At 39.2% G+C, this 18,628-nt stretch overlaps 1 protein-coding gene across 1 annotated transcript in view; it reads right to left on the bottom strand.

Annotated features, from left to right (window-relative positions):
* The window catches only part of EFCAB13 (EF-hand calcium binding domain 13), a 125,061-nt gene that overhangs the window by 79,207 nt on the left and 27,226 nt on the right, over window positions 1-18,628 (bottom strand). The window contains exons 16-29 of the mRNA XM_088143283.1: window positions 18,275-18,418; window positions 16,752-16,823; window positions 15,759-15,905; window positions 15,047-15,118; window positions 11,950-12,093; window positions 10,056-10,127; window positions 9,247-9,390; window positions 9,096-9,167; window positions 8,330-8,473; window positions 6,923-6,994; window positions 4,707-4,850; window positions 3,309-3,380; window positions 2,884-3,027; window positions 398-469 (exon numbers count right to left, since the gene is read on the bottom strand). Coding sequence (XP_087999409.1) covers window positions 398-469; window positions 2,884-3,027; window positions 3,309-3,380; window positions 4,707-4,850; window positions 6,923-6,994; window positions 8,330-8,473; window positions 9,096-9,167; window positions 9,247-9,390; window positions 10,056-10,127; window positions 11,950-12,093; window positions 15,047-15,118; window positions 15,759-15,905; window positions 16,752-16,823; window positions 18,275-18,418 — 1,515 coding nt within the window. The remainder of the gene's footprint in view (window positions 1-397; window positions 470-2,883; window positions 3,028-3,308; window positions 3,381-4,706; window positions 4,851-6,922; window positions 6,995-8,329; window positions 8,474-9,095; window positions 9,168-9,246; window positions 9,391-10,055; window positions 10,128-11,949; window positions 12,094-15,046; window positions 15,119-15,758; window positions 15,906-16,751; window positions 16,824-18,274; window positions 18,419-18,628) is intronic.

The raw sequence follows: 18,628 nt of genomic DNA, 5'->3' as shown, positions 1-18,628 counted from the left end.
TACTTGGTCAAAGACATGAAGAAATGCCAACAACCAGATCTCACACTAAGACCTTTAAACCCCCTTTTAAAGGCCATCAGACTTCCACAGAGACAGAGGGAGGAAGGGAGCTGATTCTAGGGTCCTGGGCCAGGTCCTTAAAGACCTGGAACCTGGATACTGTGACCCCAGAGTGAGGAACCAGAGGAAGGCCCAGCTGAGAAGAATGCAAAGAACTAACAGGATTCCAGGGAGAAATAAGGGCATGTAGATGCTGGGGAGTTTGTGACTGGGGTGCTCTACATATAAGCACCAGTACATTAGACTGGGCTCTGGCTTGAAGAAGGAGCCCCCTAAAACAAGTAGCATTTATTACATTTGTCTTCTGACTAAAAGATTCAGATTAATTTGAACTTACCTTCCATTTCAGTGAAATCCTTTGTTTCACCCAATGCTAACAAAAACTCTTTGAAATCTATTTTGCCATTTTCTGAAAAACATTTTGTTTTTTATTTAATGCACAGGACAATTCTGGGACAGAGGAAAACACACATAAAGTAGATTCTTGTTGTCTGGTGGGAATTGCACATATTGTAATGGCTACATAAAAATGGAAGAACACATTAAGCTGTTGCTAACATTTTTATATTCCCTTTTCTCCCAGTAAGATGATTGTCATAATCATATATTTCTCTGTGGACTAGAAAATAATCTTACTTGGTTAAGGATGTGATTTACAGTGTTTTCAACCAAATTTGTGGTTGTTTTGGCCTTTAACTTTTGTGCATCTTGGAGAAGAGTATTTGTTAAAACTTAAATTATGCAAGATAAATAGGTTACCCCTAATCCTTACTCTTTTTTAAAAACCAGAGAGCAAAGAACAAGAGAGAAAATGATAAGGCTGCAAGGATAGATGGTATAACTGGATAAATGTTAAAATGTGGTTTGCTGATGGAGTGGTTGCATAACTTGTTTAATATGTGTGAAGATTAAATCTGCGCCTGATTATTTTTATAGTTCTGCTACACAAACGCAAGGAGCAAATGCAAAAATTGCAGAGGAATTAGTTTATTAAGTGTGTCTGGTAACGTTCAGCAGAATTTTCATGAAATGGGTATGGGGTGACCATAAGCAAAATTTGGGAAATGTAGTGTGGCTTTATGCTCCAGAGGGGATGCATAGACCAGGTTCTTGCTCCTCATCTCTAAGGAATGGAAGAATCTGAGAAAGAAAGTGAGTTGTATTTTTGCCAATTTAGAAAAATTGCATGATAATGGGAATAGTCTTGAATTAAATAATTTTTGCATGGAGTTGAAGGTTCACAGCTGAATGCGGTAAAGGCAGTGTATGATGGAAGCACGAATGAAGTAAATGGAATGCTTTGCAAATGGTTCAACAATGAGCAGAAAATAAAACAAGAACACCCCCATTTCTTCTGTGGACTCAGCTGCCTCTTATTTGACCATTATCTAGTTTGTGGCTCTTCCTCCTGTCTCCCAAGGTCATTCCCATATACTGTTACATCTATATAAGAGCAAGCTTCTTGAAGTGAGAATTGGGCGTGTGACGAGAAACTTAAAAAGTTGAGTGCTGTGAGAATGGGATACTTAAGTATGGGTGGTTAAAACAAGAAGTGGTAGGAACAAGAATGAAGAGGTGACAAATGAATGTGAATTGAATACAGAATTATGTGACCAGCACCAAAGAAGTATGTTGAAATGGTTGGGTGATATAGAGGGAATAAATGAGGGTCAAACTGCAAAACCACACATAAAGGGAGAGCAAATGGGTCATGAGGAAGGAGAAGACTGAGAAAGTCATTTTTGGAAGTGGTTGATGAGATCTTCACAAAGATGAGGTTTAAAAAGGCAAGTATGAAGCAACATGGTTTTCCAGGACAGAAAGGTATGGAATGATTAATATTGTGAATGGTATAAGTAGTCTTCACTTAGCGACCAGAATTGGAACTGGCAACTCTGTCACCAAGCTCTGCCGTCACTAAGTGGATAATCACATGATCTTGATGGACTTATGATGTCATTTCCCATTCAGTCATTAAGCGAGACATCACATGACCAAAACTTGCAATTTCACTTCCACGGTCTCCCTTAACTCTGCTTGTCTGGAGCCAGTTAGGAAGCACACAAATGGGGATCATGTGATCTCAGGATGCTGCAACGGTTGTAAATGTGTGCTGTTTGCAAAGCACCCATATGACAATCATGTACCACAGGACACTGTGACAGTTGTAAATGCGAGGATTGGTTGCAAAGTTGTTTTTTTACATCGTCGTAACTTTGAATGGTCACTAAACAAGGCAGTCAGTAAGCAAGGACTACCTGTATTGATATGAATGTGATTTCACTATATTTCCTGTTCTTTGCCTGAGGCCATGCCTTTAATTTCTTTGGCTTTTTTTTCCTTGTTCTTTTTCAGCACTTCGTATAACTTTGCTTTCCCCCAAATATGCTGGCTATGTATTATGCATGCCAATATGTAACCTAATTCCAGTTTGTGCATTTGAAGGACACTACAGAACTCTGCAAAATTCATACTCCTCCTTGGTGAGGTGAGGATGTGCCATTTTTCATGAACTATAAAAAAAAAAGGATGACTGCTCTCACTGACTGCCCATGGAGGCAGCCTTCTTTTTTCTCTATAGATACAGAGTAAGGAAGATGCAAGGAGCATCAAAAGCAAAACATTATACTTGTCTATTGTCTGCTGCTAAACTGCTATAGAACTATTCACTGAATGATATATTCATTCATTCATTCATTGTATAGCTCAATATTCAACTCTACAGATTTTGAATTGTCCATTTAAAGCTTTTAATTTTAGCATAACCCAGGCAATGCCTTTCTGCAGGAAAAGAAAGAGAGACAAAGAGTAAGGCTTACTCACCATCAGTTTGGATGGCTTGAACTATCTGATTGAAAGCTGAACTAGGCAAGTGTACCTCCATATTCTCTAGAGTATCCTCCAACTGTTTGACACTCATCTTCTCTTCTTTGATGTTTTCAACAACCTTTGTGGCATCTTGTAATGCTGGAGAACATGAATTGGTAGAAGAAAGAGGAGGCTGCCATAATTCTCAGATCACCCGTGCTTTGCAGAGAGAAGCAGAGGTTGAGAAGCAGGATATCTGCCAAGCCAGGACATGATTGTTGAGTGGCCAGCAAAGGAAAGAGACACAGGAGAAAGCTGGCCCTGGGAACTGACTCTCATCTTTTTTGTTTATCCCCATATTACTTGGTATTTGTAGAACTTCTGCCCTCTGCCTTCCATGCACAATTTGAGCCTTCTTCCTTCACACTTCAACTGCTTACCTCTGAAGTCAGAAAAGTTGGGGGCACTGGACAAAATCTTGAGGAATTCCATCCCATGTAGCTTCCCTGATTCTTCAATAGTTTGAGCAAAAAAGGAAAAACCAACAAACAAGAGATCAGCAAGGAAAGATTCCACTGGTTGACATTTGCATGAAATAGTCATTTATTTACATAAACTAGCTCAGTATTTAAGTTGTCTGAATTGCTCCACTGCTTGGGAGATGAATGGAATCATCCAACCATGAAAAAAAAAAGAAACATACATAAAGTATTCCCCTGTATAAATACTAGATAAATTACCCCTAGGGATGCACAAGAATGTGCTCGTGAAAGTAGGACGGACTTTCCAAAGATCCAAAGCACACATACACCAAGTTCAGAGGTTGTTGAGAATTATCAAGGAAGCACCTTTGTTGAGTAGGTGAAAGGCAGAGGCAATGGCAATCACAAGCAGCAATAGGTGGAAGAAAATCTTTTTCTATCACAGGGTGCCCTTGGGACTGGGTCTTCATACTGAACATTCCCACTAGGAAAGTGATGGGATGTGTGCTGTCTCCTGCCACACAGACGTTGGAGCCTTTAGCTCCACTCGTAGTCATAGCAATTGTGTCACTGCATGTGCTACTTCTATCAAAGAAGCTTGGAGAGAAAAACATTGCATGATCTGAACATTAATGACATTGCCCTTAATTAAAGTCAACTGAATGATAAGGGATAGAGAAGGGTCCTCAGAGGGTGCAGTGTGTTTTTTTCCCCCCCTACCAAAACAATATATTTATTGATGCTAGTCTATATAATAAATATTTGATCTGATCTGTATATATTTATTAACTGCATCTGCACTCTTATGTGGTCTCCCATCCAGGTTCTCACTGAGCTTTGTACTTGCTTTGCCTCAGCAGATTTGGAGCCTCAGATGCTTCCAGATCATTCATCAATGTTGCCAGTTGTGGCCACATTCTGCCCTATCAAACTGGATGGCAGACAATGATCATCAAATGCACTGTAGTTGCATGGTTTGGCCACTTCATTTACACTTTCCTATTCTGGATTCATCTTTTTAGTCACTTCAGAATCTAAGCCACTGAGAGGAGAATGAGATAGAATACTGGGATATTAGAGAAAGAAATAGCCAGAGGAACTGGGATGTCTGTGGGTGAGGGATGGAAGCTGTGACCATGTGGTAGAAGCCCCCCCCCCCCTGCTTTTTTAGGCGCGTAAAAAAGGAGGCTTCAATTGCATGGATGTGGCTGTCATTTTGCCTGCAGGTGTCCTTGCAAAGAAACACACCTTTGTCAGTTCTATCTTCAAAAATATTTAATGGAGGTTGTTAACAGCCTTTGAACAGAAAAGAAAGGCATTTTTTTCCAATAATCCATCAATTAATTAAAGACTTACCATCAATGGAAGCAGATGCCAGAACTGCCTGCAGTTCATCTGGTGACAAGTGGCTGCCCAAGTTTTCTAGGGCATCTAGCAGGTCTTCCTTTTTAATATCCTCTTTGACAATCTTGTGGATAGTATTGAAAGCATTCTGTAAAGCTGCAGGAACCAAATTTCAGAATGACTTCAGCCATGCTTATTCCCAGCATATTCTTCAACACTCCCAAATAAGGTTTGAAGCAAAGCAATTTTATGAAGCCAGACTTAATGTTGATAGAATGGACCCTTTCAATGGAAACAGGGAAATCTACTCCCACCTGGACAAACCAATGATGGTAATTACTGGAGCTCATCCAAGCGATCCGTTCATCTCCTGAAAATGATGTGGTGAAGTGATCTTGAAATACAGGGAAGACTTGCCTGGTGGAGACAGTTGACGATAGTAGCATTTCAAAGTGATACTTCCCATGAATCATTTAGGATGTGAGAACCAATTTCAGCCCTTCAACATATGGCAGATCATACTGTGTGTCCTGATTTCTCAGAAGTTGTGGCCAACTCACTACTTTTGCACATGAACTCTTGAGCCTTCCCTAACCTTGTACTTTGCAGGGTGTGTTGAGACTGTAGATACCAGAATTCCAGGATAAAAAAAATGCAGACTTAATGTGAACGTTACCACCAACTTGGTATAAGGAGGTATTCAAGTTTGGATTAATTTCCCTGCTCCCAGAAAGGTAGGAAATAGGACAAGCAGAAGTGTGGGCATTCCTCAAGAGTAAACTGACCTCACATATGTCACAAAGTCATTGTAGAACTGATGCAAATGATTACTTACATCACTTACATCATGATGCCATGACACAACTGACATAAACTATAGCATTCATCCTATTTGTGGAATGATGGCATGACACATATGCTTCTACCAGCATAAAGGAATTTTATGACTGACCTTGGGGATAGGGCAGGAATGAGTGAGCAGTTAAGGGGAGAAGGAATAAGTAAGCTGTTAAGGGGAGAGTTGCAGAAAAGATCATATGGTCCTGAGAAAGAGGGAAACATGAGAAAGAAATTCAGAATACACCCCCACTGCCCTCTTGATATAAAATGGGACAGAGGGAAACGTGGACTGGCTTTAAAGATTCTGTTACTCTACTACAATAAAGAACATTTCTGAAATCCCTGATATGCTTCTTTCTTAACCCAGCCTACCCCAAAAGGCTGACAACTGGACACCAATGGCAGAAGTCCTCTGTACTTTATGCTCTCTCAGGCTCTTTGCTTCAGTTCTGTTCAGTGACTAAGCTTAGTAGAGACTATGCAGGAGCCCATCAAAAGCCAATATGAAGGATGTTTTTTCCCTTCTGTTTATGTTATTGTATTTATTAATCAAATTTACATTCTGCATTTTCTCCAGGAGCTCAAGGCACTATACAGGGGGAATCTTTCATTTTATCCCCACATCAACCCTATGAGATAGAATGGGCAAAGAGAATATCTGGCCCATAGTCATCCAGTGAGTTTCCATAACCCAGGATGGACCTGAACCTGAGTCTCCTCAATTTTATCCCAGTAACCTAACTACAATATCACTAGGTAGTGATAAACTAGACAAATAATGTTTGGTCATTACATTGTAGGCCTATATGTGGTTTGAAAATAATTTGTAAGAAGAGCTTCAGATCTCACATGACCACAGACAGTAAGGTACTGAACTTGCATAAGGTCCAAAGCACATCTGCATCATCTTTGAAGCACATTGAACCTTGCTCTGAATCCTTTCCCATTTGAACTCTGAAATGTCTTTACAAAGAGATATGATGTAAATAACAATTTGGTGGGTAAGTAAAATATATATTCAGTTTCCATTTTAAGGCAAACATATCTAATGTTGTACTTTTGAGCAATAAATAAATGGAAATTCAGTTTTATTTTGAAATACTTTTCTGAATTTTGCAATTCTGTTACCCAATCAACAGATTAAACAAGCTTCATATATTAGAGGAAAGTGTGCAAAATAAGGCTATAGAAGAGGAAGTAATTTAAAAATATATGGTATATTAGGGAAAATTAGTTTCAAAAAATTATATATGAATATTAGGATAAATGCTCCCAAATGTATATGAATGTTCATGTGGGATTAAAACTTAAGCTGAAATTTAAGTTGGAAAAGTTGGAAGCTGACCAATTTATTAGTATCTATGCAAATGTCATGCTTCTGTTCTTACCATGAAATTCTTCAAAGGACTCTGTACCAATTATTTCCTTCATAATGTCATTAAAATTTACTTCCCCATCTCCTATAAGGAACAGAATGGCAAAAAGGTTGAATGGGAGAAATCACAATCTATACATGGCAAATCTAGGTCTTGAAAATATTTCTGGAATATTGCTTTGCTGTCCAGGATGAAGAAGGTCACCATGTTCCCTGATACTACAGCTGCACAGTGATTAGAGATCTTATGGTAATACTTGGGCTTTATATAATGCTCAAGATTATAATCCTAAGCAAATTTACTGAGCATCACCAATGAATACAGTTGATTTACTTCTAGTAAACATGCCAAAATTTGAATTATTAATACAATTAATGTACTTATGCAAGATAAATTATTGTAGATTAGGTAGTAAGAAAACTAGGCAAAATCATCCTTAAGAAGTAACTGTAACTGAACTGAAAACTCAAAACCTCTTAGTAAGCTACTAAAACGTTGGCCTTCTTTAATTTGGTGCAGTCCAGATGGGTTGCAATTCTCAGAATTTGCAATCTAGTGTAAGTGTGTATTCTCACACTGATAAAGAAGTTAGTAGCCATTGTGTAAACAATATCAAAGTGTCAGCTGGCCTTTGTTCTAAGAAAAAGTAGGCTTTCCCCCTCCCCCATCGAAACCATAGGAGAAATAGAGCAAGGAACTGTTTTCAATTTCCTATACTGTATATGGGATTCACATTTGAAAGCAACAATCATTAGAATTCTTGTGCTGTTACCTTAATCTTTTATTTTAATAAATCTTACTAATTAGAACCCAGGGAGGTAAAGGAATCTGTTCCTAAACATGATGACAACAAAATGATGAAATGTGTATCATGATGACACAACACCTGTACTTTGTACTTGCATTGCAACATTGCATACAAGTATGTATGGGGCAGAGTTTGTGTCATGATGTTGCAACACACGTTTTGTCAGTTCTACCCAATCCCATCAATGCCTATCCAATTTTGATTGCTGCCAGAGGGTTCTGACACCTACGTGCCCAACAGCCATATTGGGAGTTGTAGTTCTAACATATCTGGAGGATTCCAAATTAGTGAAAGCTGATATATGAGGGTTGACATATGGCCTCCTGATGTATAGCTATGTGATGCCACCAGGAGCGTGTTTCATCATGATCACTTCCAACAACTCCAAGGAAAGACTAAACCAGTGTTAGAATTCTTATAGCTCCTTGCTGCCATCTAGTGTCCATCTGCAGGTTTGCAGTCCGTATCTGTTAGCTCTACACTAGAAGGAATTTTATTTTGCTTTTTCCTCCAGTAATGGCAATATAAAGGAATATGTTTTATTATTTAAGTATTGATAAAATACGTGCATGCTGGAATGCTGATATTGAAACAAGTACTTTAAATCTCACCAGTGACTGTTACTGAGTCGCATAGTGACTGGATTTCCTCTGGTGTCAAGTTGATACCCATGCCGGTCAAGGTTTTTGCCAGGTCATTGACATTAACATTATGGTCTCTGATATTACTCATTGCATCAAAAGTATCCTTCAGCACTGCCAAAGAAAGATTTGGTCCATTTGTATCCACATGATATTCAGCTGCACATTTAATTCACTTACTGAAATACTAATACTGTTCCTCTTACATTAAAACAGGATCTCGGGTGCTACATTGAACAAACTCAAATGAGGGAGGGAAAGAGTTAAATTGTCCTTATTCCATCTTTATTTATCTTCAGCTTCCTACAGCTGCTTTGCATTTACAGTAAACAAAATCAAAAGTCAAGACAAAGATTTATCCAGCAGCAATGTCTGCAGCTCTTTAAAACAACCACATCTTTTCTCAGGACTGTGCCAGGAAAAGACCCAGCTGCTTTAAAGAGTTGAAAAAGGTGTTATATTTCCACCCTACACACAATGAAGTACTTTTTTAGAATCAAATCTGAACAGTTCCACAACAGACCACCATTTTTGTGCTTGATATTGCAAGTAAATTTCAAGACTCGAGACTGAATACTGTATGCTCTAAGGTATGATGGGTGGCCAATTTTCCCTCTGAGAGTTGAACTCACAACACATTTGGAGGACACCAGGCTGGGGAAGATGACACAAGGGACACTACAAAGAAAGAGATCACAGCTCTGGAACAGGGAAATAGAATATTAGTTGGCCTTACCAGATGCTTCTGGAATCTCTGGTATTACAGTTAAAACCCTTATGAATTCTTCTAAATTAACCTTGCCATTACCTGCAAGGCAAAAGATGGAAACGATCACTATAGATTTACAGTAATTTCGGAGATGCCACCTTATACTAAGAATGCTTACTGTCAACTTTGGCTATATTCATCACTTCCTTCAGTAATTCACTGGCCCTGGAGAGTTCCATAGTGTTCAGGCTGGATTGCAGAGCCTGGAGATCAAAGGGGTCCTCTTTGAGCTTGCTCAGGACCAAGCAGATTAGCTGCAGTTCTGTAAAAACATCACTCCAAGGTCAACAAAGCACAAGAAAAAAGCTTTCCACTGAATCATCAGCATCACCTAGTCAACATGACTAGGATATTTAAACCATCTGCCATCCCTAAGCTGGCTAGGGATGATTAGAGATGTAACTTCAACAAATCTGGAGCTACTGTAAGTAAGTTAGGAAAGGTTGGCCTATACTAGTAAATATATTATGAAAAAAACCAGAAAGAAGAACTTATTCAAACAATTTCCCATTTTCAGTTCAGCAAGCTGTTTCCAAATCTTCCTTTTGGGTTACTCAAATTCATAAAAACCAAGTCTGTTAATGGTTATTCGTAGTAGTATATGACCTACATACGTATATAGGGGCAGACAAATGTGAGAGCAAAAATCCAAATATGACAGTTTCTGGGGGATCTGGACAGCAATTAATGGAAATCTATAGTAGTGGATTACATTAACTTTGATCCAAAATCATGTTCTTCTTTTTCTGTTCCTCTGATGTCCTCTCTTTTCTCTACTGTCACAAAGCTCCTTTTCCCACCTGAGACATTCCTCCTTACTTGTTTATCAAGCTGCCTCTTCTTTCTTCTCTTAGTAATTGATTGCAAAAATTAAGATAGTTTGTACTTCTAATACTTAAATATAGTTTCAAACAGGTCTTCACTCACCTGGCCTAATAACAAAAGTGTTAGTATAGATCACACCCATGATGAATTCTTTTAGATCTACTGTATTGTCATCTGAAAATGGAAGGGGAATGGAAAGAAGGCACAGAAAAATAAGGAACAGAAGAATAATTGGTGTGTATATTATGTATTATATAATATAATATAATATAATTTTATTTTATTAAGGATTTGGATTACAATAGTAAAATCTAATACAAACTAAAAGAAAGAAGAACAGAAAGAAAGAGTGAAAGGTGCAAAGGAAAAAAAAACAGAAAATAGAAAGAAAAATAAAGAAGAGAAAAGGATATAGTAAAGAAAGAGAAAAGAAATATATAAAGAAGTGACTTCCAACCTTCATCATAACAAATATGAACAATTTTAGTAACTCTTCATCCCCTCTTAGTTTATGACCAATGATCTTTTCATCCCATATCCCATCTCTTATCTATAGACAAATCCATAAAGCATCATCTTTTCAGTTCTGGTGTTAGCAGAAAGTCCATTAAAGTTTACCAGAAATAACAACGTATTTTATTTTAACCTTGATCAAATAAACCAACTTTATATTCCTTCCTTTTACTTCTAATAGTCTTAATCTTTACTCCATTCAAATAATGTTGTAGAATTTGATTTCTTTTCATTTCTCCTTTGTTCCTTCTCACAAGATTCTTCAAAGCTTTAACAAGCCTCTTTTGTAAATCCAATATAAAAAAATTATCCAAGTCACTCTCTTGGTTTATTATTTGTATTTCCTTTTTGATTTTTGAAATGTCAACCAGTTCTTTTGTATGTCCAATGAGACATTCTTTTCCATGTCATTCTCATAGCTGTCATTTGTAGATCCACTTTCAATGCCCTCTCTGTTTTGTCAGATAAAACTTGTTCCTCATCTGCCATTTCTTCCATAATATCTTTTGGACACAGTCTAGCCATAGAAGCAAACATTGCTATTGACATTATTGATACTAACTTCTGATTCCATTTTTCAAAAATGTACTTCAGTATTTTCAATGTTGTAATGTTTTGCATTATTTTATAATCCCAGTTAATTAGCTGACAATCAGGCTTGTGTATTTTTCTTCTTTAGCTAAAATCTTTAGTTCCCTTTAGCGTTCAATTTTTAAAATCACTTATCTTTATTGTGTCTTGCAAAAAGTCCAAACAAATCTATTTCCCAATAGAAGGATTCTTTATAATTAATTCCAAAATCTTATTCCAAATTTATCTGTACCCTTAATCCATTTATAACTTTCTAGGATCAAATTCTTATTTAGCTTTTTGCTGTTTATTTCAATTTTTAAAAATTCTTAAGATTAACATTTTCTGTCATTAAGGATTGAAGGCAAATGTACCTGGCATTTTCAGATTTGTTGATGTGAAGGTCTCTAATAGCTTAAAAGTAGGTAACAAGCAATTTCCAAATGTAATTAGAAAAAGAAGTTTGCAAACTTAGTGTCCTTTAAAAGGTGCTGACCACAGTTGCGAGCAAGATGGCTATTCCTGCCATCTCCCAGTGCTCAAATCCTGCCAGGGACTGCTGTCTTGCAGTCTCCTTATGAGGAGCAACTGTTCAGAGCACATGTGGGCCATCTCCCATCCTCTCCTTGTCCTGAGTGGTTCCAAAGAGACACTCTACTCATTGGCTCTTCGTTCTTTGCCATGATCAGTCCACCATTTCTTCCTCTGGAAGTCCTCATTGTGTATATTATAGATTCTCCTCTTTTTACAAAACACACACACACTCTCTCTCTCTGTTTTGTAGTATCTGTGGTTTTCCTTTACTGAGAGAATAGTATTTTTCTTCTTCTGACCATCCTTTCACAGCTACATATCCCAGCCTCACCTCCTGAACAGGTATCTTATCCCTAAAAGCCACAAGAGAGGTACACACCATCAATATTGCAAAAGGCCAATGCCTCTGACACCTCCTCTGTTGGCAAGTTGATGCTGAAGCTTTGCATAAGCACCTGCAACTCTTTGAATCCCATCCTTCCATTTTTCATTTTGGTCAGGATATCAAAACCATCCTCCAAAGCTAGAGGAGATAGAGACATAAAAGGAAAAGAGGTTGAACCAACAACCAAACATAAGTGATGCTGGATAATTCAGATTAATTTATGGAACACATTTAATCTACACTGACAGACTGACTGCAGCTCAAGGTAGTTTGAAGCAGTTTCTGGGTTAGTACCAACATGGATGCTATTGAGAACTACTGTTTAAAAATGATACACAGTGACTTTTTGTTAAAATAATCCCTCACCCTCGTTCAAACACAAGTACAACATGCAGAACTCTCAGGATGGGTATCATGACAAGTATGCCCTATTTGCACAACACATTTAAGAGAGGTGGGGTAGTCGCATGTGGTCTGAATTGGACAGGGGTAGCTGTTGCAGTGGGGGCAAAGGGATATAAACCAGCTGTGTTGTACAAATCGGTTAGTGTGATGGACTGGAATGGTGGGAGGGGAGTAAAGAATGTGCTCTCATCTCCAGAGGAGCGAGGAAGAGATAAGCGGAAGAGACTGGCACCTCCCTAAGAAAATCCATCGGTGTGAACTGGCTGAGCCTGGGACCTGGTTTCAGTCTGGGAACATTCTTGTTAAGGGGTTGTAGCTAATAAACCTTGCTGGATTGATTCTGCATGGTCTCTTGGAGTTCCTTGGGCTAGGCCTGACAGTTAGGACTTCTTTCAGTTGCTGAAACAAAGTTTTGAATGGCACCGGAACAACAGAAAAAAATGTCTAGGTTCTCTGTGTTCTTTTTACTTTCTGCCTCCCTCTCCCTCAGTCATACCTCTAGGGGTAGAAAATGGGAAGAAAAGTGATAGTTGTTAATCCATGGAAGTGCCAGCCCGAATTGGGCCAACAGGAAGTGATGGCCTCCTAGACTCCTTTGCAGCGCTACTATACAAGAATTTGAAAAAAGTCCAGGAGGGTAAGTCTATTGTCAAGGCTGACTTAGGGCAGATCTGCACTTTTTCTTGGACCCATCACCAGAATAGGCCACTCACTACTTCCTGAGTGCAAGAATGGATACTGTTGCACTCCTCCCATATCCAGCACATTGCAAATGCACTCTGTGCCTTCATTTTCCAGGTTTGATTCATAATTGCTGTTTTCCAACCTGAGGGGTCTTAAGCCCTTCAGAACAGATGGCCTCCAATGCTTCAATCTTTTCTAGTAGCAGCCCCATCTCTAAGTGGCTTCAGGCTCTGGCATTTCCCCTTCCCTTCAGTGGCTGGTCACTGTTATGTTCTCTGTGTTTTTAAAACAATCTTGCAGTTGATCCAGTGATGGTCTTTTAAGTTAATAAACCATCATCAACCCTAGACATATATGCCATCTTCAACCCTTACATCTCCCACTGGGCACCCTTTTGGTTTCTGCCCAGGTTGGTTAAGTCTAAATTGGCTTAAGAAAATTCTGTCTGGATGGAGACACTTTGGCAACAGCTTGCAAGGTATTCAGTCCAGATTGCAGGCGACCATATCCTCCCATTGGACAATTCTCCCGCTGCTGGTTCTTTCAATCTTACCTTCCTCTGTAGATCCACCTTTCTATTCCAGGAACGCAATGGGCAATCACTTTTCTACCTGTGAGTGGGTTTTCCTGGATGCGTACACATGCATGTATGTGTACACACATGCACATATAAAATATATATATGTACCAAATAACATTTCATTTATATATACAAAGTGACAGCATCAAAATGCACATATGTGCAGGAACAAGAACCAGCTTTAAAATAAAATAAAGATTCCATTCTTGCCAGCTACTTTGCACTCTAATAACTTCTACTCTTTCTGCTTTATCATTGGTGCTAAAATAACCGTATCTAAGAGCTGGGCCTAAAATGCAAAAGAAAATCCTTTTTATTTCCAGAAATTGGAAAGACAATGAAATGGTGGGACTCTGTGCTAAGTTTTTCGAAAAGCCCTCAACTAGGAAGAGCTAGTTAGCTAGCAAAAGGAAGGAAGATAGTAACGAAAACACCACATAGACATTTCTCCTGAGTTTTGATGCAGTGACCTCTTGCATAAGCGGTAATACACTTAGTCATTGTACTGTTTTAATACAAATGGTAAATAGGGACTTAGAGAAGGGCATCTATTGTCTTAATTGCAGGGCTGTTCCTTCCTCTGTGAAATAGCAATGAACTCCTAGGGTAAGCCTAGGAGGAAGTAAAGTACTCCAGCTGAAATGGAGAAGCGCCCTTGAGGAAAAGACTACTTTCAAACCACAAAGAGAAAATGTACGGGGGGTTAGATTTGCAGTGGGAAGGAAGTTAAGAAACAATGACATTGTCACTTTCTGTCCTCAAAACGTGGTCACTGTCCAGTTCTAGCAACAGAGCAACTAGTCACACTCTACCCTTAACTTGGCACAACCTATCAGGTTCTGTTTCTGAGGCTCCTAAGTGCCACTGTCACTCTTGCTATTAGGTGCTCTGACCCTCCACTCCAGTGTTTCTCAACCTTGGCAACTTTAAGACACGTGGACTTCAACTCTCAGAATTCCCTGGCTGGGGAATTCTGGAAGTTGAAGTCCACATGTCTTAAAGTTGCCAAGATTGAGAAACACTACTCCACTCCAAGTGTGTCAGGTACCACTGTCAGTTGTCAAGCTCTGCTCTTGGTTTCTGGAGATCACTTGGCAACCTAGAGTTAAAGAAAGCTGAAATACACTTGAAATGCCACTGTTTTCTTTGGAGATTTGATGGAGGACTAATTGTTGTGCTAGCTGTTTGTAGAAATATATTGCTTTCATTCGATGATGGTAGCACACTTGTGAAAGTAGAAATGATTACATAGACCTCATGAATTCTGAGGGATCTCTCACCCAAAGCAATCCCCTCCCAACCTTTTATCGCTCATGGAAGTGGAGGATTTATAACAGTGAAAATGTAAGCATTATAAAATAAATGATTACTTCTGTGCTCTCTCAGAGCAGCATCTGCCTATAAGGGACCTCCAGGTCGTACCTGCAGAAGTTTTAAATTGCTGGTTCTTTGTCAACATCCTCAAGAAGTCATTGAATTTTGCCTGTCCAGCTTCTGCAAGTTGCATTGGGGAAGAAAGAGAAGCAATTATAACAGATTGTGAAATCCCTCCCTCCAATACTTTGTTATCTACTACTGAAAGTAAGAGGAAAAATTATAACTCATATTGACCAAAATCAAAACAAAACCTACACAAGAAACAGCTTTCAAAAATGCTCAAAAAGTCAGACAGAGCTTTTCATTTAACCTCCCCCTTTCCAGGAATAGTTCTTGCTTTATATTACTTGTCCCTCATAAATAACTTTTTTTCCCTGAAATACCATGGCAAAATACATCTTCCAATTACCTAAAAATGTGCTTTCTGTGCCTAACACCCTTCTGACATTCCCACAACACGCTAGCCCCCCTCTCCATTAACCCAATTAAGCATGTTGTCGATATAGGCCTGGCGTATCTACAGTCTATTCTTAAACCACTGGGCATGCATTGACATTTCCAGACAAAAACGAAGAGACACTTTCACCAGAAAAATTCTAAATATTTGGAGCAAAATTGTTCCAAAAAAGGAACTAGAGATTATAACATTTAGTAGTGTATAGAAAAATCATCTTGCAGAAACAACTTCTACCCTCTTTCAGCATAGCCATTAAAATGCTATGGCAACTACCTCCCTTCTTGCAGCCTGGCCCCTTACCTGTTACATTTGCTGACTTTAGTACTTGGCCAATCACCTGGTTAGCCAATGGCAGGTCTACAGTTTGGAGGCTTTCTGTTGCAGGTTTCAATTGTCCTGCTTGGTGTTCCTTGATAAACTTGAGAGCTAGGATGCTGTCAAGCACAGCTAGAGAGGCAAAGATCAGCAACGTCATTTACAGCTGTGCAGAGGAGCAAAGGTTCTCCTTCTGAGAGGGCACTGGAGCCCACAGGCTTTGATCCACCTGACCCTATAGGAAATTATGGATAATTCTGAATCTTGAGGGGGAGGGATTCTTTCTCTCAAGGACTGTGGTAACTCCAGGGAACTCTCCCAGGGCTGCATTCCAGCAGTGGGCTGGGTCAGAGCACAAAATGGGTGCGGGAGGGGGATGAGAATCCATTCTTCTTCACACTCATGTGCATGACATTCACAGACACCATCCATTCAGGTTAAAGGCCCATCTTTGAAGTAGGTGTATAGGATATGTTCATTAAAGCCAAGCTGCCTTTTGCTAACCCATGCGTAGGAAGCAAAATGGGGCTGAGTGGTTCTGATATTGGAATAGGCATGCTGTTTCCTTTTCCCTTTCCTCCCAATAAGCCCAAGAGCCATGCCATGTGGTTATACTGTACTTCTCTGACCAAGGCATTTGACCACCAGTGAACCATTGGATTAAATACTCTCTCTCTCTCTCTCTGTGCTCTTTTTGATGTGCCTTTTTTTTTCATGTGAGTGGGGTTATTATATATCGTTGGGTGCCTGGAGTTACACTGCATGTTGTGAGAGTTTGATTTTTGTAATCCTTGTATGCCACCCAGAGTCACTTGTGTGAGATGGGTGGCTATATAAATCATATAAATGACTGACTGACTGACTGACTGACTGACTGACTGACTGAATATTGTCAGCTGATGTGGAAAAGTTGCATATAAGTCCCACAGAAAAGAGCTTACACAGAGTCACCTACATAGCATGTTCCTAAAACTTTACCAGCGTAATTTTGTAACCGTCTAGTTTCCTTCACAGCTGATACCAATTCCTTGACATCCACAATCTCATCAGCTACCAAAGGATAAAAAATAAAAAAAAAAGAAAAAGAAACCATTAAATGTTATCAGACCAACCAAATGTGCTATTGATATTGTTGCAGCATCATGAGATCTTGGACAATAACATCACATAAAACGGCAGATTGTCTGCTGTACGAACTACAGTCAGGAAATCAGCTCAGAAATACAGAAAAGACAGAAGTGTAAAACTATTTATGTTTTATTTTCACCAGAAATAGCTTCAGAAAGAAAGAGTTAGATGATCACACATATCCTTGGCCAGCTCTTTCTAGCAAAGGGTAAGCGATCAAACGAAGGAAAAATGAAAGTAGGGAGTTACAATCTGCTAAAAAAAGAGCAGGGTACACCCTAGGGCATTGGTGTGATAGCCTATTTACAAGGAAGACCTCAAGTTTATTTGCTTATTTATTTCCATTTCTATGCCACTCAATTCCCATGGTGTTAAAGTTTCAGTACTACCAAATGGTCACATGGGGGGCAGAACAGACAGAATCATAATGCTTCAGAGAGAAAAGTTTATGTTCTTGGTTGCTCACTATTCCTCAAAGGCTCTTAGGAAGAAGAGCAACACAGTTTTGAACAGCCAGACTTTTCCAGTGTTATTTTCTACAGATATCCTGAGTTTTGATGCCCATGTTCCCCATGCCAGCTGGCACCTTAGTAACTTTGAATTTTCTTCTAGATTGTTCTGAATCTCTTGGGGCTAGAGCAAAGGCCATAAAGCTTTTTTGGTTGGTGGACATTTTTGGAATTCTGAGAGCCGGATGCAGGCGCTCTCACCAAATTGGTGGAGGCTGCTTTGCCATTCAGAAAAAGGCCATTGTGTGTATGGCTAGTCCCAAAACACCCATATAGGAGTAGGCAAATTGGGGAGGTTTCTGCCCACCAGCTTCCTTAGCACTGCAGGGTGTTCTCCATCACCCCAGTTTATGTTGGCCTTTCTTCCAAGGAGATAAGCTAGGCAAACTGGGTTTTAGTCATCCACTATTTTTATTTTCTAAGAATGCCTATAGGGCCTAAATCAAAGGTGGTTTTTTTTTTGTTTGTTTCTTTGTTGGTTTTACAAAAAAGATAATGCTAGGGGCAAGTGTTTTGCATTGCAATATTTTGGAGAATTTCTCTCCTCCCCCCACTCCCCCCCCCCTCTCTCTGTAAGGAGTCTGGCAGACCAAGAAGGTATTTGTAGCCCATTAGCACCTTTGGGAGCTGCTCAAAATTCCAGTGCTAGAGAAAGGCCCCAACATGTACATGAAATCCATCATGCCTAAGCTCAGTTGATCAAATCAGCTGATCCATAACTATTTTCCCATGTATTCCAACAGCAACTTTTGAAAGGATTATTTCAACCCCAGTTCCCCTGGTGGATCCTTGCCAAACTCCTTCTGAGCAAGATATTTTTGGTCCATCACATTTCCCAAAACAGAGCAAGAACAAAATTCTCACCAGAAGCTGACAAGGTTTCAGTGGCCTGCATTAATTCTGACTTGGTTAAATGAACTCCAATATTACTGAGGCAGCTCTCCACTTCAGAAACATTCAACGTCTTATCCTTGAACTGGTTAATAATCTTAATGGTATCGTTCAGAACTATGGAGACAGCAGAGAGAGAAATGAGATTAGATTTCGTCAAAAATTTTGCTTTTCCATCACTGGCTTACTGTACTTTTCCCATGACATTGGCTCCTGTCACTGTGTATTTTGGACCCACTAAAATTAAACATTTATATCCAACAATTCATATTCCACACTATGAAAAATGGAATTCTATAACTGTGGAGAGCCACAGAGATGACCTTG

The sequence above is a fragment of the Python bivittatus genome, unplaced genomic scaffold (genome assembly GCF_059951505.1).
Source record: "Python bivittatus isolate LINGU-HERP-01145 unplaced genomic scaffold, Pbiv_v1 ctg000410_np1212, whole genome shotgun sequence".
NCBI classification, from domain to species: domain Eukaryota; kingdom Metazoa; phylum Chordata; class Lepidosauria; order Squamata; family Pythonidae; genus Python; species Python bivittatus.
This window is presented reverse-complemented; position numbering and strand designations above follow the sequence as displayed.